The 24,795-nt window shown below is 62.7% G+C and overlaps 3 protein-coding genes across 4 annotated transcripts; all 3 read right to left on the bottom strand.

Annotated features, from left to right (window-relative positions):
• Positions 1-740: 740 nt before the first annotated feature.
• SDCBP2 (syndecan binding protein 2) lies at positions 741-2,832 on the bottom strand. Of its 2 annotated transcripts, none has more exons than XM_086474774.1 (8): positions 2,755-2,832; positions 2,547-2,631; positions 2,222-2,325; positions 1,893-2,054; positions 1,379-1,554; positions 1,134-1,305; positions 904-995; positions 741-795 (listed from the first exon to the last, which is right to left on the bottom strand). In XM_086474774.1, the coding sequence occupies exons 1-8, from the start codon at positions 2,806-2,808 to the stop codon at positions 741-743; spliced, it is 900 nt and encodes a 299-aa protein (XP_086330900.1). In that variant the 5' UTR covers positions 2,809-2,832. The 2 variants fall into 2 exon arrangements, with proteins under 2 accessions (XP_086330900.1, XP_086330899.1); XM_086474773.1 differs by having other exon boundaries at positions 2,556-2,631; positions 2,755-2,808.
• A 3,747-nt stretch (positions 2,833-6,579) lies between these two features.
• On the bottom strand, positions 6,580-14,894 carry FKBP1A (FKBP prolyl isomerase 1A). Its single transcript, XM_086474746.1, has 5 exons — positions 14,831-14,894; positions 14,639-14,686; positions 8,115-8,227; positions 7,292-7,444; positions 6,580-6,785 (listed from the first exon to the last, which is right to left on the bottom strand). The coding sequence occupies exons 1-4, from the start codon at positions 14,865-14,867 to the stop codon at positions 7,316-7,318; spliced, it is 327 nt and encodes a 108-aa protein (XP_086330872.1). The 5' UTR covers positions 14,868-14,894; the 3' UTR covers positions 6,580-6,785; positions 7,292-7,315.
• Positions 14,895-18,397: 3,503 nt separating this feature from the next.
• Positions 18,398-24,566, bottom strand: LOC104349898 (sodium-dependent lysophosphatidylcholine symporter 1-like). Its single transcript, XM_086474522.1, has 12 exons — positions 24,309-24,566; positions 23,868-23,992; positions 23,054-23,186; positions 22,541-22,619; positions 21,957-22,114; positions 21,744-21,834; positions 21,074-21,195; positions 20,876-20,959; positions 20,626-20,709; positions 19,561-19,673; positions 18,970-19,113; positions 18,398-18,688 (listed from the first exon to the last, which is right to left on the bottom strand). The coding sequence occupies exons 1-12, from the start codon at positions 24,537-24,539 to the stop codon at positions 18,508-18,510; spliced, it is 1,545 nt and encodes a 514-aa protein (XP_086330648.1). The 5' UTR covers positions 24,540-24,566; the 3' UTR covers positions 18,398-18,507.
• Positions 24,567-24,795: the final 229 nt, after the last annotated feature.

Raw genomic sequence — 24,795 nt, 5'->3', positions numbered from 1 at the left:
TCCCCCCGTCCGGCGGCTCTGCCCGCGCTGGGGGGGGGGGTGGGGGGTCGGCGGAGGCAGCGGCAGCCGCTGGCACAGCACCGGGTGCCGGGGGAAGCGTTTTGGGGAGCGACGGTGGCGAGGCAGCCGGGGCGGCCGGTGTGAGCGGAGCTGGGCTATACGCCTCTTGTGCAATGTATTTGTGGATCTGTGTACACGTCTGTTAGACTATCCAAAGCTTTGCCAAGAAATAAATGTAACGATTATATTTGAAAGACAAATCTATATAATATATTTTTTAAATACAGAACTGAAAAAGCTGTAACCCCCCTTTTCTTGTTGCCCCTGTCCTGTACTCGCTGTCTGTGGTGGATGTAATAAACGTCGCTGGGTCTGTGTCTGCTTTGGCTGGAGCCAGCCTTTGGCGTCTGCCCCGAGGGGCTGGCCCGAGCGGGGACACAGGGGGACGTGGGGACCCCAGGACGGGGAGGAGGCACATGCTCCATCCCTGCTGAGGAGGAGGAGGAGAGGGCCGGGGGGACACAGGGGACATCACGGGCTGGCAGTCCCCCCGCGCTGCCCTGCAGCCACCGGCCTCTGTAGGGCAGAGGGATTTTGTGCTAAACCAGCTTCTTTTGGGGATGCTGCGGGGGTACCTTCGGTGGCCCCTCCAAGCTTCCAGGAGCACACACAGGCTTGGCCGTGGGGGGCTGCCCACGCCGGCATCGCCCTCCCGGGATGGCAGGATGGCGGCGATGCCGTCAGAGGTCGGGGATGGAGTGGTCCATGGATGACTTCACCAGCCCCGAGGAAAGCCTGGGCACAGGGATGGGCACTCAGCGGGGGGAGCCCAGGGGGGTCCCTTGGGGGTCCCCGGGGCTCCCCAGCAGGGTGGGGGTGGGCACCGCGGCCCCGCGGTCTCACCGTTTGACCATGTGCTCGTAGATCACGGTGGGGATGATGGTCAGCGTGACCACGTTCCCGGCCCGCGCCAGCACCTCCGTGAGCTGCTTATCCTGCGGGAGAGAGCGGGTGGGTGCCGGGGGGAGCCTGGTTCTGCCCCCCCACCCCACGACACCTCCTTACGGCTCCCCTGGCCGGACCCTGGGCACCCGCGGGCGCGTCCCGCGCGGCCGGTTGCGCGCAGCCCCCACCTTCATGCCGATGACGTTCTGGCCGTTCACCTCGCAGATGCAGTGGTGGGTGAGGAGGCCGTTGCGGGCGGCAGAGCTGTCCTTGGCCAGCGACACGATTTTCCCCTTCTTGATCACGACGCCGATGTGGCCGGTGCTGTCCTTGTGCACGGTGACGGTGCGCTGGAAAGGCCTGCGGGGAGAGGAGGGTCAGCGCCAGCGCCGCCGCCGGCACCCCCTGCCCGCCCGCCCGCCCGCCCGCTCACCTGTCCCGCACCACCATGACGATTTTCTCCGGAGACGCCTTCTTCAGCGCCCGCTGCGCCTTGTCGCTGCTCCAGCCCGTGCAGTTTTTGCCGTCGATCTGCAGGATCTGGTCACCGAAGCGCAGCCCCACCAGCGCCGCCGGCGAGTTGGCCTTCACCAGCTGCACGAAGATGCCCTGGGGACACAGCGGGAGCGATGGCACGGGGCTGGCACGGGGACGCGGGGGCCAGTGCACCACGCCGTGTACCGTGCTATACCACGCCGTGCCGTGCCGCGCCGCGCCCTGCTCTGCTGCGGCGTGGCAGGCTGTGCCGCTTAACGCCGCGCATCGCTGTGCCACGATGCGCCGCGCCACGTCACGCTGCGCTGTTGTCTCGTGCTTGCGCCACGCCGTGCCCTGCCCCGCGGCGTCATGCCAGGCCGCACCGTGCCCCGCCGTGCCGCACCGTGCCCCGCCGTGCCGCACCACGCCGTGCCGTGCCATGGGCTCGCCATTGCAGCCCAGCCCCTCACCTGGTCGACGTTTTTCAGGTGCAGCCCCGTCTTGCCCCGCTCGTCCTTGCAGAGGTGGATCTCCCGTACGCCCGGCTTGATCTCTGCCCGGCGCAGCCCCGCGTTGTTCCCGCTCAGGGGGGCGACCAGCTGGCCCGGGGGGGGCCCGGCGGGGGTCAGCGCCTGCGGTGGAGCCGGGGGTCAGTGGGGGGGGGACACCAGCCCTCGGGGGGGAGGCAGCCCCCCTTTGCCGGGCAGGATGGGGCCGCAGAGGGACCCCCGGCAGCAGCGATGCTGCGGCCTGGGGACCCCGCGCGGGGCAGGTGGGAGCCCCCAGCCCGGACACCTACGGTGCTGCTGTCGGGGAGCAGGTTCTTCTGGATCTCCTCGCTGGAGAGGGCGAGCCCCATGTAGTGCTCCAGCTCGGCCAGGTTGGGGTACAGCACGGGCGGCACTGCGGGACACACCGAGGGCGGCCTCAGCTCCTGGGGTCCCCAACCCACAGCCATTGCATCCCCCTCCCAGGACCATGAGCCAGCAGAAAGAAACCCCCAAATCCCATCCCCTACCCATGCACCGAGCTGTGGGGGGGGTCTCGGCTGAGCCCCTCTGCCCGGTGAGCATCGCTCCCCCCCGCCCTCAGCCAACCCCTCGACAGGGAGAGCCGGTCACAACCTGCGTTACCGGTGCCCGAGGTGAGCTTCGGCTTCTCCGTGACCACCGTGGTGGCGGGGGTCCTCACCCTGGCAGATGCCTGCGCCTGCCAAGAGACGGGGTTTGCTCGAGGCTGTGCCCCCCCAGCCCTAGGGACCCTCTGAGGGCAGGACCCCCTTGAGGTCCGCTCACCCCGCCGCCCCCGTAACGCTGCTGCGCTGACACTGACCTGCAGGATCTGGTGGCCTTTCATGTCCTCCAGGGAGGGGTAGAGCGTTGCCATCGCTGCTGCTGCCGTGGCCGTGCCTGGGGATGGGGACGTGGCGGTTTGGGAACGGGGCACCTCTCTCCAAGCATCCCTCCTGGCCCGTGTGCCAGACACGGGCTGTCACCCAGAGCCTCCGGCGTGACTCAGGGCCGTGTCGCCGGGGCCACTGCCTCTGCCACTTCCCGGTAGCTGGGACACGGCCAGCCCCGTGCCGGGCACGGGCACCCTGGGCATCGCTTGGCTGGCAGCGCGTCCTGCTCCCCATGTCCCCCTGCCCAGCGGGGCCGTTCCAGCATTGCCCAGACGTGGGAGCAAGATGTCCCATGGGAACAACCGCTCTGAGTGCTCCTCGCCATCCCCTGTGCCCCCCCATCGGTCCCCTGTGCCCCCCCAACGCACCTCACGCTGCTCCCACAGCAAGGCTGTGCCACCCAGCCCTGCCCCAGGGCATCGCGCGCCCCAAAAAGCATCATCCAAAACTTGGGGCGTAGGAGCCAAATCCAGACCCAGCTCCGAACCCCGCAGGAACTGGGCAGGATCCCACATGCAGCCCAGGGACCGCAACAGCATCCCCAGGCAGGCAAGACCCCCCCAGCCCTGGCATCCCTGGACTCACCTGCCAACAGCTCCCGGCTCCCTGGGCCAACCCTCTGCCCTGTCCCGGGCTTTTATAGCCGTGCCCTGCCCAGGGAGGGGCCAGGGAGCCTCAGCTGACTGCCACCCCTGCCAGGTAGGGCACAGGTGAGGAAGAAGAAGGTGAAGACAAAGCTGCACAGGACCCTGGCGCTGCAGGGATGGGGATGGCTTTTTGTGGGTTCGGGCATCCTGGGGGAGCAGGGATGGGGCTGTGTGTGTCCCCCCCAACCACCATGGTGGCCCCCCTGTCCCACTGCATCACCAGTCCTGCTGACACCAGGACCAAGGAGGGGGGGGCGGTGTGGGTGTGAAGTGGGGCGCCCCACTGTGAGCAGCCCTGCGTGGGTGGCTGGCTCCTGCTGACACCTCGCTGCCCTGGGCACGTGGGGCTGACGTAGCCGTGACCGAGATGCCACGTCCTGCACCCTCCCAGGTGTCACCGGTGGCCCCGGGGCACGCACCAGGCGTGACAGCCCCGTGGGAGTCCCGTGCCCCGGGTGGAAAAGCCGAGCGAGCGTGGAGCTCGCCTGAGTCAGGGCACGGGGTGGGCACGGGCATCCCGCTGCCACGGGACGTCGCCGTGTCACCCTGCGCTCCAGCCTTCCAGCACCCACCTGCGGCATCCCGCTGCCGGCACCGGGGACGCCACGGGCCACCGCGTCCCCAGGAGCTGGGCAGCGGGGTCCTGGGGGCACCCAGCGCCGGTGGCACCAGCCCAGGACCTCGCCAGCGTGGGGCCAGCACCACCACGGAGCAGCAGCCAGGCACGTCCCCGCTCCCTGCGCCTCCGCTCCGGCGTGCCAGGCCCGGAGGAAATGTTTTATTTACTGGTGTTATTTTTAGCCCGACGGTGCCCGGCAGCCTCAGCCAGCCCGGCCGCTGATAAACACGGCCAGGAGCAGAGAGACGTCCCGCAGCAGCCAGAGGAGGATGGTTCCCGGGGGGTCTGTGCCTGCCCTGAAACCCTCATCCCCGCCGAACCGGCGCTGGAAGGACCCGCACCCCATCTGCACTTGGGGGTGCTGCGGGAGACACCGCGGGGGGCTGTGTGCTGGAGGGGGGCAGCCAGCCGCTGGGCCTGAGGGCACCGGGCTCCCCCCAGCCCTGGCTTATCTCCAGCCTGAAGCCATGGCACTGCCTGGCACCGGTTAATAATTAAAGCGAAACACTTTGCCGGAAGAGAAACCCAAGCTCACCTCGAGTTTCCGCCTCGAAGCGGTTGCAGCAAAGGGCAGAGGGTGATGCTGACGCCCCAGCAGCTCCCGGTTCTGCTTCGTTGAGGAGCAATTAAGGGCAGTGCCAATATGGGCACACCTCGGCCCCAACCCCCCACAACCCCGGGCAGTTCCCGAACGCAGCCCGGGTGGCAGAGCTGCCCCTGCCCCGCGGCCGCTGCTCCCTCCAGCGCCTTCCCCAGGCCCCCGCTTCGACACAAACTTTGCTCCCCACAAACCCGCTCCGGGGCTGGGACTCGCCGCGTTATCGATCGCGGCCGCGTTATCGATCGCGGCAAACGGAGCAAAGGCCGTTGGCGGCGGAGCCGGGCGCTGGCACGCGGCGGTGCCCACGCGGCGCCTACCCTGTGAGCCACGTCACGTTCACCAGCCGCACACGTCCGAGCTGCAGCAGCAAGGAGCAGAAGCAGGGGGGGCTGAGGGAGACCCCCCGACCAGGCGCCATGAGGCAGGGGTGGGTTACCAAGAAATGCACCAAAAAAAACCCCCCAAGAGGTTTTTCAGGTCTGTGTGATCCGGCCTGCCACTACCTGCTGCTGGATGGCGCCCGTCACCACGTCCAGCCTCCAAAGAGGACCGGAATAAATAGGCAGAGGGGTCTCGATGTGCTTCTCCGGAGCCAGAGGGACCCTGGGAACACGCGTCCCTCTGCCCTTCACGCTGCCAGGCCAGGCTGAGCCGCAGCGGCGAGAGGCTGCGAGGGTAACGCTTAATAGGTTATGGCAAGGCAATTAATCAGGCCGATTCCAGCAGGCCACCAGCACCTCCCCACAGCGCCCAGCAAGCCCCAGGCATCCCTCTGTGCTCCCACGGCCACGCACCCCAAGCCAGCCAGCGCAGGCAGAGACCGGCCCTTCCTGCTGCCCCCTGGCACGGCCCCCGCTGAGCCCAGCACAGCACCCACGAACCCCCCACGGCACCCCCAGCACCCCGTGAGCCCCGCAGGGAGCCCGCTGGGCTGAGCGACAGGCAGGCGAGGGAAAAACCTCGAAGACACAGGGTTGAGAAAAGCCAGCATAAAGCGTTTTTATTGCAATCATAAAACTTGATACCTTTATGCGGTGGAGAAGGGAGCGAACGGCGGCGATTTCTCGGACCAACTCACTAGGCGGGGCGGAGGGAAGGGGCAGGGCAGGCAGGGCAGCAGCGGGGGGAAGCTACGCGTCGTGTGAGACCAGACAAGCGGCGATGACCAGCATCAGGTGTCAGGAGAGAACGGTCAGGTGTGCTCAGACCGGGGACAACTGGGGTCTGATGGTTCCTTTCCAGGGGAAGGGAGAGAGGGGACAGGGGTGTTTTCTTTGAGCTGACTCCCCCCCAGCCCCGCCACCTCCCCTGCAGACTGCCCCTTCCGTTTGTCTGCTGTTTTTCCTTTTTTTCTTTAAAGAAAGCTCAATGTAAGCTACTGAATTGTCAGGGTGTGGTGGAGCTCGGAGGGAAACCCATCTCCATAAATCTGACAGTGGGATGGGAAGGGGGGGCGGGGGGGGGGGCAGGGGAAGAAGGAAGGTCCACCGTGAGCTGGCAGAGTGAAGCAGGGGGCAGAGCAGCCCCCCCTTCCCAGGAGCAAACCCACGGTGCCCGCGGCGATGCTGTGCCCTCCCCGGGGAGCAGGGGAAGGACACGCCGCTCCCTCGCCGCCCCGGTTCCAGGCAGGGTGCCTACACACAATCCTAGCGCTACTCTGCTCTCCGCATCCATTCAGCCTCGACAGCCTCCCTCTGCTATGGCTTCTGCAGCAGCAGCAATTTCTGGTTTGAAAAACCACCGTGGAGATCTGCACCAAAACGAGTAACTAACAGGTTTGCTTTTGTTCAAACGACTCCTATCTAAGGTCAGCCCGTCTGCGTGCTACTGGTAAAACGTAGTCTACACCTGGAACAAAAATAAGATTAAGAACTTGACCCAAAAAGAGTTGAGGTTTACGGCGTATAGTTTAAAAAGACATAAAAACACGATACAAGGAGGAAGAGTCAGACGCAAAGCTTAGTGACCAAAGGCATTCAATCAAGGTGTAAGGTTATACAATGAGTGTAGTGGACTATCAGGAAAAGCTCCGTACAAAGTCATGTGCACTCTTCTTGAAGCTGAGATTCTGGATTCCTCCATGTGCCAAACCTGCTGGGAGAGAGGAGAGGCAGCGTGACAGAGCCGCCGGCGGAGGGACGCGGGCAGAGGAGGGAGAGCGCTCCCGAAACGGCCGTCCCGGCGCAATCGTTCGCTCCAAGCAGAAGTCAAGCCCCGACTAAGGGGGGGGGGGGGAGCACGGCCCCGTCCTGCTCGCCCCCCAGGGCACAGCCCCGTCCTGCCCACCCTGCAGGACCCACACACCAGCGGCGGGGAGGGGGAGCGGGCAGCTGAGCCCCACAGCGCAGCCACATCACCCAAGGCACCCCCGGCCTGGACACGCTCTGCCAGGCTGGGAACTTTGCTCGTGGCCCCCAGCTCACCAGCCTCCCGAGAGCAACTTCTACCCACAGGTAGAAACCCACCCCCTCCTCCTCACACCCCCCGCTGCCATCACCTCCATCCCACCGCCCCCGCTAGCCTGAGAGAAAAGACGGGGGCCTCGAGTCGCCCCCAAGCCTCAACACCCCCCCCCTTCGGCAGCAGCTGCCCCTCCTTACCCGAGGACAGGGTGCTGGGGTGGGTCATTCCAATTTCATGAGCTCCACGTCAAAAATTAGAGTGGCGTTTGGTGGGATGATCCCTGGGTGGCCAGTAGAGCCGTAGGCGTAATCTGGGGAGATGGTCATCTTCGCCCGCTGACCAACACTCATCTGGGGGGCAAAGAAACACGTGGGTGTCAGGAGATGGGCCTGGCAAGAGGGACACAGACCTGTCCCCACTCCTCTCCCTGCACCGGGCAGGAGCGAGGACCCAGGTTGGACAAACCGGAGGGGACACAACGGGAAGATCAGAAGGGAAAGGCAGGCAGCACGGGCTGGAAAAGGAGCGGGGCTCGAGATGCCCGTCACCCCAGCGAAGGCACGGAATGCCAGGCCATGCCCGAGAGCCACCGGCACCCTCGTGCCGCGCGCCCCCAGCGCTCCGTGCCCACCAGCCCGCCCTCCGCGTGGGCTTCGCAGCCCGGGAGCCGGCTCGGGCTCGGAGCGGGAGGCCTGAGCGCTCCCCGCCGCGCTCGCTCGGAGCTGACTCAGTGGGGAAATGTCACCGCTGAGTCACCGACGTGCCGTAGGTGTTCCCGGGGCCCGGCCCTGCTCCATTCCTGCCATCTGGCAGGTGGCGACGCAGAAGGTGATATTCACACCCACACCTCCCAGCGCCGAGGGGGCGGAGGGGTGGAAAACACAGGGGAATAAAATGAAGAAAAATTAAAAAAATAAAATAGAGAAGGAGCTGCGCAGAGGGATTTCTGCCCACGCCGCAGCTCCCCGGCTCCGCGCAGCCCGGGCAAGGGAGACCGCGGGGCGGGGAAGCGCCGGGCACCTGAGCGACTCCTTCCTCCCAGCCGCGGATCACCTCCTGCTTGCCCATCACGAACTTGAACGGCTTGTTCCTGTCGCGGGAGGAATCGAACTTCTTCCCATCCTCCAGCATACCTGGGGAGAGAGGGGAGGCAGGCGACGGTGACGCGGGGACAGAGCCACGCGCGCCGGCGCGAAACGGGCTGTGCCCTGGCAGCCTGCGCGGGCGACAGTCCCCCCCGGGAGAGCTCACACGGCCCTGAGTCAAAGATGTTTCTCAGCTCAGCCTCCTCTCCCCTGGGCAAACACCTGCACGGGGTGGTCCTGGGGGGGACACACCCCCCCCCCCCCCGACACCAGCACACCCCAGGGCATCCCCCAGCCTGGCAGGAGCAGCCCCGGGGCAGGGCAGGATTGCTCCTGCTCCTGGATGCTTCAGCCCCGGAGAGAAGTGCTCCTCCGGGCTGGGACTGAGGACAGACGAGGGAAGCAGATGGAGGGGGGGCTGGGGGAAGCCTCCCCACCCCGCAGCACCGCTGCCAAACGTCTGGCAGGATCAGGCCCGGCGTTTCCCATCCCGCCAGCAAACACACCTCCCGCTCCTCGCCGCCGTGGGGCAGGTTTCCATCCTTGGGCACCCAAATGAGAGTCAGGGCACCCGTGCCCCACCTCGGGTGCTGCCGGCCTCCAGCCCTCCCCGTGCCTAGCTGCATCCCGCTGGTCTTCAGCCGAATCGCTCCTGCGCCCAGGAACGACGACGGGGAGAGGCAGCACCAGGCGCGGGACACGCACGTCCAGGGCAGCCCTCGTTCCCCTGGCACACGCCGCATGGTGAGGGCCGAGCGAGGCTGATATCCCCAGGGCTAAATATAACTCCCCAACACGAGCAAAGGAGGAATTTCCTCCCCTCCCTTGCTCCCTGCCTGACCTTCTTGGGGAATCTCGGAGCCAGAGCTGCCTTATAGGAGCAGCAACTCCACTGGCCGGTGGAGTTGCTGCTCCTATAAGGCAGCTCTGGCTCCGTGTTAACCCAGCCGATGCCCTGTAGAATAAGAGCAATATTAAACTCTCCTCCAAATGCTTCTCACTTCTTCACTTCTCAAAACAGCCCAAAAAACCCGCTTTCCTGCTTGGAAACTGCTCTATAGTCTCAAAAAAACCAACCTCACCCAGCAAAGCATGGGGCACAGGGATTTTCCTTCACCAGGGCACTGCCTGTGAGCAAGAGAAAATGCATCTGTGCAAAAGATGTGACGGGGCACCTCAGGCCCGGCTTGCACTGTGACAGTGGCCAGCGCGAACAGCACACGGACGTGGCTGCCCAGGGTGATGGAAGCCGCTGAATGGAAAGAAGAGAGCGGAAAAAAATACATCACCTTTGCAGGGGCAACAAGTACCAAACCCTCTGGGCTGCTGGAAGGTGCAGGGGGTGGGGGCCAGCTGCCCACCTTCCTCTCAGGGAGCAGAATCAAGCTCTGAATTTCACAGAAAGCAAAAATCCCCTCTCCAGGGCTTCGAGCATCAGCTCAGCCCATCACGCTGTAGCCCTGGACTTTGGAATAGTAAATCTGGAGTTTTCTCATTTCCTCCTTCCAAGATAAACCTCTTGTTGCTGAACCTGCTTCCAGCCCCGTCTGGCACTGCTCCCCGCTCCTGTCCGCTGGCCTTCCTCCTGCCCGGCGGGGACGCTGGCGGCAGGGACACGGGACAGGCCATGCCGGCTGGCACAGGCAGCGCCGCTCGGCTGCGGCCCGAGCTGACCCCGAGCTCCGCTCTGAGCCCTCCGGCATCACAACGAGCTGGGGTGGCTGCCGAAGGACGCAGGGGATAGCTTGTGCAGGCACCCCTGGGCACCCACAGAGGGGAAAAAAAACCCCGAGGGCCACGCAGCACGACCCCCCCCTCCTGGGTTGTCCCAGCAAACAGGGACCTGCGGGATGCTCGCGGGGCACCCGCTGCCTGCAGAACTGCATCCCGTTTAACACCCCGGCCACGGGAACAGAAAGGCACCGTCAGCAGCCCAGGAGGTGCTGGGAGCTCACCTGAATCCAGCCTTGGGAAGCATTTCAGAGCCAGCAGCACCCTGACCGCAGGAGAGAAGGATTAATGGTTGCGGCAGCCCAGGGGGATCGATCACTCGGGCTGCCTCTGGCCCAGAGTGGCAAAGGTGGCACACGGGAGCTTGTCCCTGCTCCCCGGTACGGAGCTGCCGTGCTCCCCCCACCACACCAGTGGTGAAAACAAAGAGGTTCTGGTGCTTCGGGGGCAGCATCCTCATCTCAGGCACTTCCTCTGCCCGGGAGATTTCTCCAGCCCTGGACAAGTATGAGCAACCACTTCCTCATCCCTGCCATCCCCGAGCAAGGAGATAACGAGATCTTAAAGCTATTATGGAGGCAAAGCATCCTCTGGCAAAAGCTGCTGCCCCACCAGAGCCCCAGGAGCAGCAGCCAGCCGCCGGCACACCCCAACGCGTCGCGGCCCCGGGCAGGGCTCCTCGCCTGCCACCCCCAGTCCCACGAGGAGTGCAGAGCCCACGGAGGTGGGTTACAGAGATCCCCCCTGCCCCAGCTCCCACCCTGAAAGATTTGACCCCCCCAGGGCTAGACAGACACCGAGGGTTCCACAGCGAGGAAGAGCAGGGAGTCCTGCAGCCAGGGCTCCAGCAGTCACGGGACGGAGCGGGGGGCTCTGGAGAGCAGCCCCAGGTTCAGCCGGGCAGGCAGCGTGGCCCTGCCAGGTCTCTGCCACACTTGGCAGGCAGCAGCCGAGAGACGCCGGCTGCAACGTGCCACTTGGCTCCGGTCCCCCCCTTGGGCGGGCAGAGGCGGCGGAGAGCCGGGCTGGAGCAGGCAGCGGCAGCCCCTGAGCTAAACCTGCAGGTTTGGGGTTTGCCTCCATCCCCTCTGGCCTGGGGTCCCAATCCTCATCGCTCAGGGGCTCCGGCACGGAGCTGGTTTCCTGAGGAGAGGCAGGGAGAGCCCGGAGCAGTGGGGCAGGCACCTCTGCTCCAGCCAGCGAAGGGACACGATGGGAAACCCTTCCCGAAAGCCCTGGGACACCCGGCGTACTCCAGACCCCCGTGCCAGGACGGGGCTGCCCAGCTGAGGTTAAATCCTGCCTCCGCCAACCACCTCTGCCAGAAGCTTTCTAACACCCCAGGGCCCGAGCTGCCTTCCCACCCCCCCAGCCCACCCCCGCCGCCACCCACAGCGGGACGCAGGAGGGGGCTTCACAAGAAGGTGCTGAGCTCCCACAACCCACCGACGGGCAGCCGCCCGCCTCGGTAGGAAACATCTTGCAACCGCAGAGCGTTCGCCGCTGCACCAGGCGCAGCGAGGACAGCACCGCCGGGCCAGCGGCCGTGCCGAGCCAGCGGCCGTGCCGAGCCTGCACGGGTGACAATCCCCTCTGCGTTATCCTGCTGGGAAAAGCCACGTTCCTCTAGCAGCCCTCCCAGCTTTTCCACCCCCTGCTCCAAGCCCACCTCCCTCCGAGACACAACGCGCTGGGTGCGCTTCGCCACTCGGGAAAAGCCGTTCGGCCAAGTTCGGACTCGTTCCCGTCCCAGTGCTCCCCAGCACGACCATGGACACCAGTTTCCCCTCCAGAAGCACCGTGGGGTGGCGGCAGTCTAGCCACATCCTCTGTACGCTCAGAGAGCGGCTTCCCCTTGCACCAGCTCTCTTCACCTCCCAACCTGCTCCCGGGCAGCACCATACCCAGCCCCGGAGCCCCAGCCGCGCCAGCACAGCATCCCACTCTGCCCTGGTTCCCACCCCAGCAGCCAGACCCCAGGGGACCTCAGGTTTGCTGGCCCCCAACCTGCACCCCCCGCCCCCATCGACTTGCTCCTACACCCCCCCCCCCCGCCCCACGTCAATGCTGCGAGCAGTCCCAAACACATCAGGGAACTTTACCCTCGATTTCGCTTCTTTTAAGAGCCTTTTGTAGCAGATTTCACATCAAAGGCTGTTTCGGACGCCCCACCATGTGAGATCTCCAGCAGCGCCCCCCTGCTCCCCACGGGCTGCAGGCACAACCTCCCCGCAAAGTGTGGGGGGACCCAGGACCGAGGGAGGAGGTGAGGGGTCCAGTTCCCCCAGCTCCCCCCCCCCCACGCACCTCCACAACCCCAGCACCGGCACCTCCCAAGCAGGAGGCCCAGAGGATGCTCTGCTCTCTACCTCCTTCCCCAGCCGTCTGTCTGTCCGTCCCTCACCCCGCGATGAAATGGCTGTTCTCAGCGGGGCCCGGCCCCACGGAGCAGGGGCTCGAGCACAGGTAGAAGCAGCGGGAGCTGCCGGATGGCCAACCGAGCCGGCTCCCCACGCTCCCTCAGCCTTGGGTCACCATTTGTTCTGTTGGGTTTTTTGTTGGGTTTTTTTTTCCCAAAATGTGTTTTAACCAAGTCACTGCACATCCATAACGCGGTGGAGCAAGAGCCGAATCGCCGCACAACCACCACGGGCTGGATTTCCCCAGCGCCGGCAGGTTTCTGCGCAGGAGCAAAGGGCAGCCGGGAACGGAGCTTGACACGGGGCTCTGGAAGGAGCCTCGGAGCACGGCACCTCCCGCCCCACGCTCTGCCGCCATCCCTGATGCTGCTCCGGGCTCGGCGAGCACCGTAACGGGGCTGGGGAAATCAAAGGTTTGTAACGTTTCCCCAAGAGCCAAGCTCCACTCCGGCCTCTCGCGGGGCAGGCTGCCGGGAGCTGTGCCGCCGGCACGGGCAGCGTTCGGCCACGAAAACAGCATCGGGGCCTGAAGGTGTTTTGATTTCTGCAGCCTGCCGAGGCCGGGGGGAGGGCAGGGAAAAGCTGCCTGCAGAGGGAACTGGGGGAATAAAGACCGAAAGGAGACAATAATAATGAAATAATAAAAAAAAATAAAAAATAAAAAAAAAAGGGAAATTAGAGAAATGCTCCCACGCACGGCGGATGGCTGCCGCTGGGGAGGGTCCGTCAGGAGCAAGTCACCACGCAGCACTTGGCCCGGAGCACCGGGACGCGGGGAGCCGGTGACCCACCGAGCAGCTCTGCCGGGGTGTGGGGGGCGGCCGAAGCTGGGAAGAGCAGCATGGCTTCGGCAACGCCATGGGAGGGAAGAGAAGGCGCCGGGAGCCGGGAGGGCTGGCAGGCGGCAGGGCTGGCCCACCGGGAGCCACTTGACTGCTTGCCAGCCTCTCTTTGTTCTTCCACCGGTGGAGGAAACGGGGCGGCGGGGGGGGGGGGGGGGGGGGGGGGGCGGGGGGGAGACCGAGTCGCTTCCTCTCCCTCCTGACGAGGGAACGGGAAGGATTGGGGGAGATGGAGAAAAATCAGATGGGCTGGATGCCCACCAAGCCCTCCCGGCAGGCAGGGCTGCCCGGGCCCCGCGCTGCAAAGAGGGGCACCCTCAGCCCCCCCCTGCCCCACCATGGGCGATGGGGAGGGAGGAAAGCGCTGGGGCGGGAAGGGGAATTGGTTATGAGGAGAAACAGCCACAAATTGGTTGACCCGGTTTTACGCTGGAGTACAACGGCCAGGCCGAGGAGCCGGAGCTGTTCGAAGGGCGGCTGAGGGGGGAGTACCTCCATCGAGAGACCCCCCCGATGCATTTTTGGGGGTCCCAAGGTTGGTTCCTTTCCCTGCCCCCCCTCCGAGCTCGCAGAAGGCTGCTGGAGGACACCGTGCAGAGTACGGCCATCCCCGGCTGTCGGGGCAGCCCCTCGCTCGCACCCCAAAGAGCGCCCTGCGTTACCCACACCGGGATCCCCCCCCGCGGGACTGATGCCCCAGCCCCAAAAAAACACCCGGGGTGAGGCTGCGGGGACCCCCGAAGACCCCTAGTGTCACCCCCCACAAGGAAAAAGGGGCCGCAGGCGTCGGGGAGGGGGCTGCACCCCCGCAGGCACTGCTGCAAGGGGGGGACCCCGCTCTGACACAGCAGAACCCGAAGCTCCCGGGGGAGGGGGCGACTCGCCGGTGTCCCACGGGACCACCCGGCCTGGGGGCTCTCGGCTCACCCGCAGGCCTCTGCTGCCCTAGGACCCCCCCCCATCCACCCGCCCACCCCCTCAGCACCCCCCCTGAGCCGTTTCCCGGTGCACCACCACCCCCCCCAAAAAAGAAAAGAGCTGGACGCGGGTGGGAAAGCCCCCTGCCCCCCTCAGATAGGGCAGCGGGAGAGACGGCTCCCACCGGGACCACCGGGGCCTCCCCACGGCCACGGGGCACTGCCAGGACCCCCTTCCTCGTCCGGGCCCTGCCTGGCCCCCGCCCCAGTGCACAGCGCCCCCCCCCCCCCGCCCCCCTGCTCCCCCAGGGGGGAGGGTCGGACCCCTCCGGTTCCCCCGGGGAGCGCCGTAGCCCAACCGGGCCGCCCACACGGGCTGGGCCCGGGGTCCCCACAGGCTGCCGGGGCGGGGTTGGGGCGGGGGGGGGGGGGGGTGTGGAGCAGACCCCGCTCGGCCATCGCGTCCCTCGGTCGCCGGGCCGAAGCGACCCTCCCCCGGTGGCGGCGGGGCAGCCCCACCCTGCGGGCCCCGTGGCGGGCGGCACTCACCCGTGTAATGCACCACGCAGGTCTGGCCGCGCTTGGGGAACGTCCGCCCTGCGGGGAGACACGCACCGTCAGCCCACCGGCACCGGGATCCCGCACCGGGATCGGAACCGCGACCGGGACCCGCACCGAGACCGGGACCAGGACGGGTCCGGCAAGGAAGGGAGGGAGAAGGGAAGGCACGCCGCGGCTCACCGTCGCCGGGGGCGATGGTCTCCACATGCACGCCCATGCCGGTGCCGGTGCCGGTGCCGCTCGCGCACCCGCAGCGCCCGCAGCCCGAGGGAGGAGGGGCCACGTGTGCGCAGCCTCGGCCGCCGCGCCGCCATAGAGCCCGCCCGCCCGCCCGCCGCCTGTACACGGGCCCCGCCCCCCCCCCCCCGCCCGCCGCCATCTTCCCCGCTCCCCCTTCCCCTCCCCGCCGCCTCCTTCCTGCCCGGCCCCGGCCGCCATCTTGGCACCGCGCGGTTGCCAGGGGAACGCGGGGGCTCGCCGTGAGGGAGGCCGCCGGGCCTCGGGTTTTGGCCGGTTTTGCCCGTTTCTCCGCCATTTCTAGGCCCAAGAAGCGGCGGGCCTGGCCGCAGAGAGCCCGCCCAGCCTCGGGTGCGTGGTCCAGCGCAGGCCGCTGTGGAGGCCCCGGGGAGGCCAACGCGGGGCTACCCGGCCACAGGCTCCAGCCCCAGCCAAGCCTTTTAATTATTTCCACAGTTCCCAAGACTAGGCTGTGCCTAAATTGAGAGTGACAGCAGCCGGGGAGCAGATAAGATGCTGGGTTATATTAACGCTGGTCCCCACCGTGCTGGCAGAGGTCAGTGCCGGCCCTGCGTTACCGGGACAGGTTCAGAAGACACACCGGATCGAACAATCCCACGCTCAAAAGGACTTTCTTCTGGGAACAGCAGCAACTCTTTTCTTTTTTGGTTAAAAAAAAAAAAAAAAAAATAGAATGGCTCCAGGCATAGGATTTTTGCCTCAAAGCGTCCTATTTTCTAACTTCAAGGAGATGAACTTGAGCGTCCACAAGGGAACAGAGAAGTTCCAAGGACAGCCAAGAGACTAATAAAAAGCCAGTATTCTCAGCAAGTGCATTAAAATGGGACACAAGAGGAGGAGACTCTTAAAATAACAGATAATGGGATGAAGCAAGTTTTAATTGCTTCTATTCCTTGCTTGCATCTTTTAAATACTGAAAAAACTGTGTGTTTTTTTCTTGCTTGATGCTATAGCAGCATTTTTTATGTCAAAGCTGCAGCGCACAGATGGTGTCTGTGGTCTGTCCCTGACACACTCATCGGGCAGGGCAGATGTGTGAGGCCCAGAGTCCAGACGAAAAATAACAAGGGAGAAAAAGCGGCATGTTCTCATCCCTCCGGCCTAATGCTATCTCGGTGAAGAGCTGGGCCTGCTCTCCCTGCAAGGGCCAGCGATAAACAAGAGTCTGAAAGGGGAGAATAGCCCTCGCTGCATGCCCACGCTAGAGCCCTTGCCACGCTGGCGCAGGCACGCTTGCACAAGTCAGGCTCTTGCCCCAGGTGGGGTGTTTTGTTTTGGGGTTTTTTTTTTCCACTCCCTGGCATAATCTGCTCATTTTACCGGCCAGCAAGGTCGCTGCAATGACCACTACTTCAACAGGGGCAAGGAGCTCAGCCAGGTTTGACCACCCCTCACTGCTCAGGGTCCAGCTGGTTGAGACCCAGGAAAGGTTCAGGTCAGATTTTGGTATCTAACCTCCGGAGAAAGCACAAAGGCTTGAAAACCAGTGAATTCTGCCGAAAGCGCTCCCAGCCCTCTGGATCATCTGCTGGCAGAACTGGCAAAATAAGAAATACCAAGAGGGAAAAGCGTGACCGTTCAGATGGAACACCATAAAAAATAAACGGGACATTATTTGATACACAGAAGCACCAGCCCGGGCAGCGGCGGGGCTGGCAGGCACCACGCACGCCAGCAGCAGCTCCCTGCTCTGCGCTGCGTCTGGTCCCGCTCTGCAGCGGCCCGTGGTCTGTTCAGGGCCTGTGCTGCAGGTTGGGAGGTCCAGATCAAGCCCCCTCTTGTCCCACGGAGCGAGTGCCTTTGAAGGTAAGTCGTGCCTTCTGCGGGACTTGAAACTCTCAACGACCAGAGCGTTTCCTCGCTGCTCAAAGGCATTTGCTTGTGTGTAAATCCAGAGGCGGCAAGGCGGAAAGCGGGGCGGTGGCAGAGGGCAGTGCATCCCAACACCTGACCGTGGGCTCAGTCAGGGGATCCCAAGGAACTTCCTTCACACTCCAGAAAACAAAACAACAACAACAAAGAAAGGAGGGGGGCGGGGGAAACGGAGGCCCTTTGTGCATCTGAGAAATTATTCTGAGCCTGGGCTGCGGCGACAATCCTGCAGGTGCCCTGATGCGGCTCTAAGACACCGTCTCTCCCAGTGACCGCAGAGTTGCACCACACGACTTCACTCTTCGGATTAATTCCGCGCACAACTGGGGAGCAATTTACTCAGATCCTGCCCGTGTGCACCAGACTGGAGAGCCGCAAGGTCAACCAACGGTCAGATAGAGCTCTAGCCCTAAAAATAACCAGCCTCACTCTCTGCCTCTGCACAAGGCTGAGCACAGCTCGGCGCTACCAGCCCCAACGTGGCTGATTTCTCCTCTCTTCCCCCCCGCTGCCCCCTCACTGTTGCCAGGAGAGACGTGGGGGTGCCGAGCAGCTCTCGCAAGATGCTGCTGTGGGAGATCTAGCCATGGGCTACAATTTAAAAGCCACTCAGCCCTTCTGGACACTTCTACCATAACCTCCCAACCTGGCAAAAACCAGGACAAGCTGTCAGGACCCCCCGCCCCAGCTGCCTGACCGGAGGCTGTGCCGCCCATCCCCGCAGACTCTTGCGCCGCCGAGAAGCTCCTGGTTTCCCAGAAGTGACTCAGCTAACAAGGCCCAGGCAGATGGACAGAGCTGGCTTCCACCACCCCGCTGCCAGGTGTCCTTGTTTCTGCACATGCTTTAAAACACCGCTGGCTTGAACTTCACCCGCGTTTAAAGAAATTCTAAACCTTTCCCTGCCTGAAAAGGCAGCCTAAGCACAAAGACATGTACTATCTTGGCAGTATTTTCCCTAAAAACTGGTCAAAAATAGTTTCCTCTCAAGAACAATCCCTGGGTTCTTTGTGCACGCTTTCCCAGAAGGTGAAGTGACAGCTCCGCACCCCGGTGTGTGTGAGCACTGCTCCGGGGCTGGCGGGGGCCCTTCCTCCCCAGCGCTGCAGTCTCTCCCAGAAGAAAAGCCTGGATCTGCCTTGCCCAGATCTGTCAGGACCTGCCAAAAGCCCGTCGAGGCCAAGTCCTGGAGAAAGCAGCTCTGGGTGAGGTGGCAGGGCTGGGGCTGCAGCAGGACCCTCTCGCCGCCCCGTCCCTGCCAGCTGGGAGAGGGAGGGGGTCAGGATGCCAAACCGGCCTTTGGGACAGGGAACAGGAAACAACAGGAAGCGACTGATTTTTCCCGACAGCAGCACATCCTGACAGCGCAGCAAATCCACGTCCTTCCCCCTGAACTCACCCGCTTCAGCCCCAGGTTTATTCCCTGCTGCCACACACGGTACCTGATGTCTGTTGAAAACCCCCCCGCGAGCGCTCGTGAAATCTGCTGCGAAGTCACCCGCCCCCAAAATAACCCCAAAGCCCTTTGGGAAAGGCACCCCTAGAGAGAATCGTAGCCCAAGCACGGGGGGAGCTGGACTGGACACACGCAGTCATAGAATCATAGAATCATTTTGGTTGGAAAAGACCTTTAAGATCATCTGTGTGGTATTTCTGTGTCAGATTAGGACCAAGGCAGACGCTCAGACTAATTGCTGACGGCCCAGCTCCTTCGGGGAGCTCGAATTTTACCCCATTGCCTCCATCTCCATTCTCATCTGCTTCCTCCTCTCCTCATTGATGGGATGGAGGCAGAAGATGACTACGGCAATGAGCAGCAGGCTTATTGGGACTGGGCCCATGAGAAGCTGCAGGCTGAGGATGACGGAGGGGTTGTACGTGCAGTCTCCAGCACGGTAACCTGCAAAACTGAAGAGGAGAATGGTTTTCCTTCCCCCAGCCCCACTGGGCCACCACAGAAAGGCAAGCAGGCACCTCTGTTGCTCTCCTCTAGGGTCCGGTATCGGAGGCCCAGGTTTGGGGAATTCCCACTCCTTTCTGCTCCTCTTACTCCCAAGTAGATGTTGGAAAGACAAATTTGGATAGCCCTGGGATGCGTTCCAGCATCTCCTATCAACACTCTAGAAAACAGCAGTGGAAAGTGCCTGTGCTGGGCTGACAAAACAGGGGAGGTGGTGTTTGGGGCTTACTGTAAACTCAGCGTCGATATCCCCACGGCAAGGCCACCTGCAAACTTGTTGAAGAAGACGTAAAACGAATAGAAGAGAGCCTCCAGGTTGAGGCAGCTGGGGTTCCTCAGCATGAAGTCATCCACCGCATCCGGCAGCATGGACCTGGGACAGACAGTCCCACAGACACGTTGGTGACACCCGTGCCAGCTGAACTCAGCCGCAGCCGCTCCCAGGCCTCTCCAGGCAGCAGAGAGAGGCAGAAACCCCTTGCAGAACCCCACTCCGGAGATGGTTTCGTGCCTGTCCTCTGCCTTAGGCAAACAGGGCAGAGAGCGTCTTCCAGAGAGGGTGTGGCGGCCGCTTCCGAAAAACCAGCGCCTTGTGGAATGGCTGGCGTCGTGCTGCCGAGCCCAAACGCAGACAAAACGATGCTGCTGGGGGACCGTGGGTCACAGCCACGTCCCTTCCCAGTCCCGCCTCCACAGGTCAGCTCAAAAGCTGCTGGGTTGGGCAAACGGGCAGCCTTGGCACGTCACGGGTGATGCTTTCCCCCAAAACCTCCCCCTCCTCTCTGCCCTGACAAGTAGCTCGGAGGTGGCTTCTGCTCACCAGGGTAGAAGGTAGAGCACGGCCGTGCTGCAGCCTGCCATGATCATCAGGAAGACGAAGGCCGGGAAGTTGTGCATCACCTGGGTGGTGGCTGCCAGGGCTGGGATCATCAGCTGTGCAGCGAGAGGAAAAACCAAAAGCACGTGGGCGCTTTCTGCGGCTCGCAGGCTGCTCGCGCCCACCTGCCCAACCAAAGGCCACGCTCGCCCCCTTCCCCACACGTTTCACCAACGGAATTGCTCCCGTCCCCTGTGCAGTGCAGCGTGGAGACCCTGGAGAGGCTGACTGGCAGCAAAACCTCCCTCACGGGTAAAGAAGGGATGCTTATGGAGGGCCATGGAGCCAAATGGTTAAACTGGAAAGCTGGATCTGCCATGGCCGCACCCACTGTCTGGGAGGAAGGCGTCTGGAGGCAGATCCTCAAGGGGATTTGAGCACCTAATTCTTCGAAATGGGATTTCCTTGCTGACCTGCAGAGTCAGGCAGCAGCTGGAATGGGTGTCTGGCGAGCAGCAGGCTGTTTCCCAGCCACTGCCAAGCGTGGTGCACAGCCCTTCCATCCCTCCCCGTGCCTCTCACGGAGCTGGCTGGCAGAAATCGGATCACTTGCATCAAACATACAAGATCCTGGAGCAGGACAGAGGCCACAGGACGATGGTTGCATGTGCACATGTGAGACTGGTGCATCGGTACAGCACCTGATCACCCGCTGCTCACCAGATCCGCAGCCGCACAGCCTCAGAGCCTGAGCCCTTCACTGGGTGGTCTTGAAAAAAAAATAAAATCTTTTCCCCACTGTCCCAGGGACGGTCCCTCGGCCTCCCTGCACCTTACTGCAAAGCTCTGCGAAGCCACGGCCACCGATACCAGCAGTGGCCAAGCACAAGGAAGTGCAGAGCTGCCATCAACCTCTGGCTTAACTCCTGGTCACCTGCGGTGCAGAGGACACCGTGCTCAGGGCCACCCTTAGCTGCCAGCCACTCTTCTCCCCAGACACCACGAGCGGCTGGGGGCAAGGCTGTCCCCTCGCAAGGCTTCTCAGTCCACAGCCACAGGGAAACTCACCAGCAGGCCCAGTGACACTGCTGTTTTCTTTCCAAATCTTCCCAAAAACCATTGCCAAAAGGGAATAGAGAGGGAAGCTGTGACCTGAGGAGAGAACCAAAGGGGGGGGGTCTTAGCAACGCCCTCCAGGACTGCCAGTCTCTGCCTGGGCGATGTCCTTGCTGGTGGGCAGAAGCACATGACTCCATGAGGCTGAGCTGCCCATGCTTGAGGGCTGGGGTGACCCAGAGACCTGCTGGGCCTCACTTACCAACATGATAAGCACTAAATGCTGGAATTTCCCGGCCAGCCCCGCGGCATGAGTACAGAAGAAGGCAAAGATCCCCTGTGTGATCTGGGAAGGCAATGCGGACAGGTTCACGGCTCGAGATCCCAAGTTCGCTGTCTGGATAACTTGCTTGGACATCTCGTCCCCCAAGCTCTCCTCCTGCCACGGCAGGTCTCGCACCTGGAAGGCCAGGGACGCAAAGAGGAAGCCACACAGCAGGTGGGTGTAGGGCTTGTGTCCCACAATCATCCTCAGGCAGCGGGCAAAGGGCAGCTCAACCTTCCCCAGGGGGCTGAGGGGCCCTGAGAGGAGAGACAGCAGGGCTGGCGCTGGAGCTGCCAGGACAAACATGACGGGGTGGGAGGCAGGGGAGGATCCTGCCGCTGCGTCCGGGGCGCAGCTCAGCTGGGTGAGGAGCTGCTGGAGTCTCAGGGCAGAGACAACAGCCGTGGCGTCAGCTATAGGCAGGATTTTGCCTCTTTCACGCTGCGCACTCGGGCTGGGCGGCGTAGCTCTGGAGGCTGCGTGTTGGCGGGACCCGCGCGGTGTGAAGCGGCGAGCTGCAGACCCCGTCCCAGCCTCACGGCTCCCTGCAGGAGCTCCCAGGCGGCTGGAGCCTTCCTCCCTCCAGAGCATCTCCCCTCTCCTCTGCAGGAGCAAGATGCTGCCAGCATAAACCGAGGAGGGTCTCAATATCCAAGTATGTGTTGTGGTTCTGAGCCCCATACCCAGGGAGCCACCCCCCCACATCGGTGCCCAGCTCCCTCTGCCTCACACCTCCCTCTGCAACCCTATCTTCACCACGCACTGCCACTGGGCACCCTCCAAATCGCATCCAAACGGACCTTACCGGGCTGCTCCCTGACTCCAAAGATGAGAATCAGACAGGACAGGCAGTAGATTGAGCCCAGGACCAGGGACGCAAATACATAGGCCCTACGCTGGAAGGCGAGACGGTGCAGGGTGACAATGCCGGCACCGCGCACAGAGCTGGCAGCACGGCCAGCGGTCCCTGCCCCAGAGCTCACCGGAGGAGCAGCGGGGCAGCCGGCCTGGCCCTTACCGTGTTCCCCAGAGAGTCCGTGAGGCTGTAGGTGCTGGTGTTGGGCAGGGTCTCGTTCGGCACGTAACAGCCGTTCATCATGCGGGTGTGGTAGCTGCCCACAATCTGCCCCTGGATTCCTGACCCAAGGAGTGTGCTGAACACCTCCATCCCCATTCCTGCCAGGGCGACCAGGAAAGAAACCTCAGTCCCGCTCCCTGGCTAATGGGTGACACCCCTCGGGCTAAGAAAGCAGCTTTGGGAATGGAATTGGAGGCACCGACATCCAGAGCTGCGCCGGCAGAAGAAACCTGCTGTTTCTACCTGCTCTGATTTTTTCCTTCGGCTCCAGCAGTAAATGCTCTAATGCTTGGAGCCAATGGATCTGGGTCCTGAGTCCACTAGGGATGATACAGATCTAAGAAATGTTTCTGCAGGTAAATTCTTTGCAGAAGAAGACTTGTTTCATCCCTTGTTTCATGCCCCTGGTTTACCCCATCCACCCTGCAGCCTGTTCAAAGCCAAAGGAACTTATGCACCTCTCCTCTGGGGAGGGTCTCCCAGGAATGCAGGCAGACCGGGGCTGTAGGGACACAGACACTTACGGTAGGCAGTGGCTGAGTCACGATCTTGCTGGGTTCCTCCCAGGAACATTGTCAGGGAAGAGTACGGCACGTGGTAGCACTGGGGAGAGAACAGTTCAAACACAGCTCTGGCTCCCTGTGTCGCTGGTCACGACCCGCCTCGTCCCCATGCACAGCAGATAACGCTGCCTTCTGTGCCACCCCTGCACACAGGTGGCGTTTCACCCTCTTCTCCTGTGGTTCGCTCTGTTCCCACAAACCAGTGACGCAGAAGTTCACATCGCCATGCACGGGCAGCCCAGCTGAATCCCAGCATTAAAATGCACCGCTCCACCTCACCATCCCTGCAGGGATGGTCTGCGCCATCCCGCATCCCGCGCTGCTCCCCAGCTAGAGCTCTCCCAGACCTCACTCCACGTCCCTTCCTGGAGAGGCTGGGGCTGGGCCTCCCCAGCTGACCACGTCCCTGGTCCCTGTCCCTTGCTGCATAGGATGATGTGTAAGACAGTCAGCCCCAGGCACCGTGTTCCTTACAGTCATGCAAGTCTGGAAGAAGCTGTACGTGAACAGGTACCACAGGAATTTCAGGGAGGCGGGAGTGGCATCCGAGAGGGTGGACCACATCATGCAGTAGCAGAGCACCCCGAATGGCATGGAGTATGCAATCCTGGGGAGGAAGCAGAACTGGTCAGATGTGACCCTCAGATAAGGTGGTCGCACTTCTCGTTGCACAAGCTGAGCTACGCAGCGCAGCCTCTTCCCCAGCTTCCAAACCACAGCCCAGCTGCTGCAAGATCAAGGTCTGCGAGAGGAAACAGTTTTGCTCAAGCGAGTGTCCATCGGTCAGGCTGAGGGGGGCTAAACACGATCGTTGAGAGAAAAACTAATGTCTGAGTTGTCCAACATTTCTTATTCTCTTAACTACCTCATGTCCTTGCCCTGCAGCAGATCCTTGGGGGCACCAGTAACCCTCTTACGTGCAAGATCTGCCTGTGGTTAAAGCCTGGTGGAGAGCTCCTGGCACAGCTGACTACCCAACTCTGTACGTGCCACCACACAGGACTCTCAGAACACCGAATCCCACAGCCTCGAAAACACGAGGCTCTAGAGCAACAGCAAACGTGCAAGTTTGCGGTACGTTCCTCCTCTTTCATTGCAGCGATGTGTGGAGCCCAATGCAAGTTACGTTATCGTTAAGTGTCTTTGGGTTGTTAAGGTGGCATAATTCTCCATAAGCCATAATCACATTAAACTCCCAGGGAGGTGTCCCAGCTGCCTCCTTGTGCTAGCAACTCAAGGAATCAGAGTCCAGCAAAGACCCTCCTGAGGCTCCAGCCCGGACACTCACCAGGGAACCAACTTGCCATATTTTCTCCTCGGGCTCTTGCTGACCAGGAAGCCAATAGCAGGGTCGGTAACTGCATCCCAGGCTCTTCCAAGGAAAATGATCAGAGAGGCATGGAACGGCTTCAGCTGGGGGGAAATGGAAACCACAGCTCGAAAGGGAAAGAAGTCCTGATGAAGAGCTGCGAGCAGTCAGCACGCTGCAGCTCACTCTAGCCAACGTTTCATCTGCATCCCCTGGAGACCACTCCGAGCGTTGAAATGGCCCAGAAACATCTCCTGCATGTCCACCAACGATATCTGCATCACACAGTTTTGATCCAGGTTGAATGCCTGATTCTGCTGAGCGTTTCCAAGGGCTTTGGCCACCCACCAAACTCTACCCCAGTCTGCTGAGCTTGAGCTAAGCCCCTTTGCAGGTAACCCATCTCACGTGGCCACTCACCTGCACAACATCCAACAGGAAGATCTGGAGGAAAAACCCAAGGACGTTGCCTGTCATCTGGTAGGGAATGCCCCCAACGGCATAGCAAACCTTTCTGCGGAGCGGCAGTCCTGGCTTCTCCTGCAGCCGAGACACCAGGGAACGAGCCCCCTGAGAAATGCCACGCACCTCTGGCTGACAGCTAACCTCCAGCCGCTGCTTGTCCCATCTGCTGGCTTCTCCGAGGCCCATTTAAACCCTGAGTCATGTCACCCCCCCCCCCCCCAACACACATACCTGTCCTTCGGCTGGACATCACTCCACCTGATACCCACAAGCAAGGTGGACACGGCCGTTGGGGTGCTGTAGGGTGCCTCCCCGTCTGCTGGTAGTCTTGGTGGGTGACGGTGCAGAGCTTCCTACACGCCACCCACCCTCGGGCAGCAGCCTGGCTCCTGAGCTCCTGCTCAGCAGCGTTTCTTATTCTTCATAAGCCTTCAGGGTCTCT

Source organism: Leptosomus discolor, chromosome 17 (assembly GCF_034619465.1).
Source record: "Leptosomus discolor isolate bLepDis1 chromosome 17, bLepDis1.hap2, whole genome shotgun sequence".
Classification (NCBI taxonomy): Eukaryota; Metazoa; Chordata; class Aves; order Leptosomiformes; family Leptosomidae; genus Leptosomus; species Leptosomus discolor.
Note: the sequence above shows the minus strand (reverse complement) of the source record. Positions and strands in the feature narration are given on the sequence as shown.

Coding starts and splice junctions, on each gene's coding strand:
- SDCBP2 (XM_086474774.1), bottom strand. CDS start 2,808: ATGGCAACGCTCTACCCCTCCCTGGAGGACATGAAAGGCCACCAGATC. Junction 2,055..2,221: donor TGCTCCCCGACAGCAGCACC/GTAGGTGTCCGG, acceptor GCTCCACCGCAG/GCGCTGACCCCCGCCGGGCC. Junction 1,306..1,378: donor GTCATGGTGGTGCGGGACAG/GTGAGCGGGCGG, acceptor CTCTCCCCGCAG/GCCTTTCCAGCGCACCGTCA.
- FKBP1A (XM_086474746.1), bottom strand. CDS start 14,867: ATGGGCGTGCATGTGGAGACCATCGCCCCCGGCGACG. Junction 8,228..14,638: donor CTGCGTGGTGCATTACACGG/GTGAGTGCCGCC, acceptor CTCTCTCCCCAG/GTATGCTGGAGGATGGGAAG. Junction 7,445..8,114: donor GGGAGGAAGGAGTCGCTCAG/GTGCCCGGCGCT, acceptor TTTGCCCCCCAG/ATGAGTGTTGGTCAGCGGGC.
- LOC104349898 (XM_086474522.1), bottom strand. CDS start 24,539: ATGGGCCTCGGAGAAGCCAGCAGATGGGACAAGCAGCGGCTGGAGGTT. Junction 23,993..24,308: donor TCCTGTTGGATGTTGTGCAG/GTGAGTGGCCAC, acceptor ATTTCCCCCCAG/CTGAAGCCGTTCCATGCCTC. Junction 20,710..20,875: donor ATTTAGTGCTTATCATGTTG/GTAAGTGAGGCC, acceptor TTCTCTCCTCAG/GTCACAGCTTCCCTCTCTAT.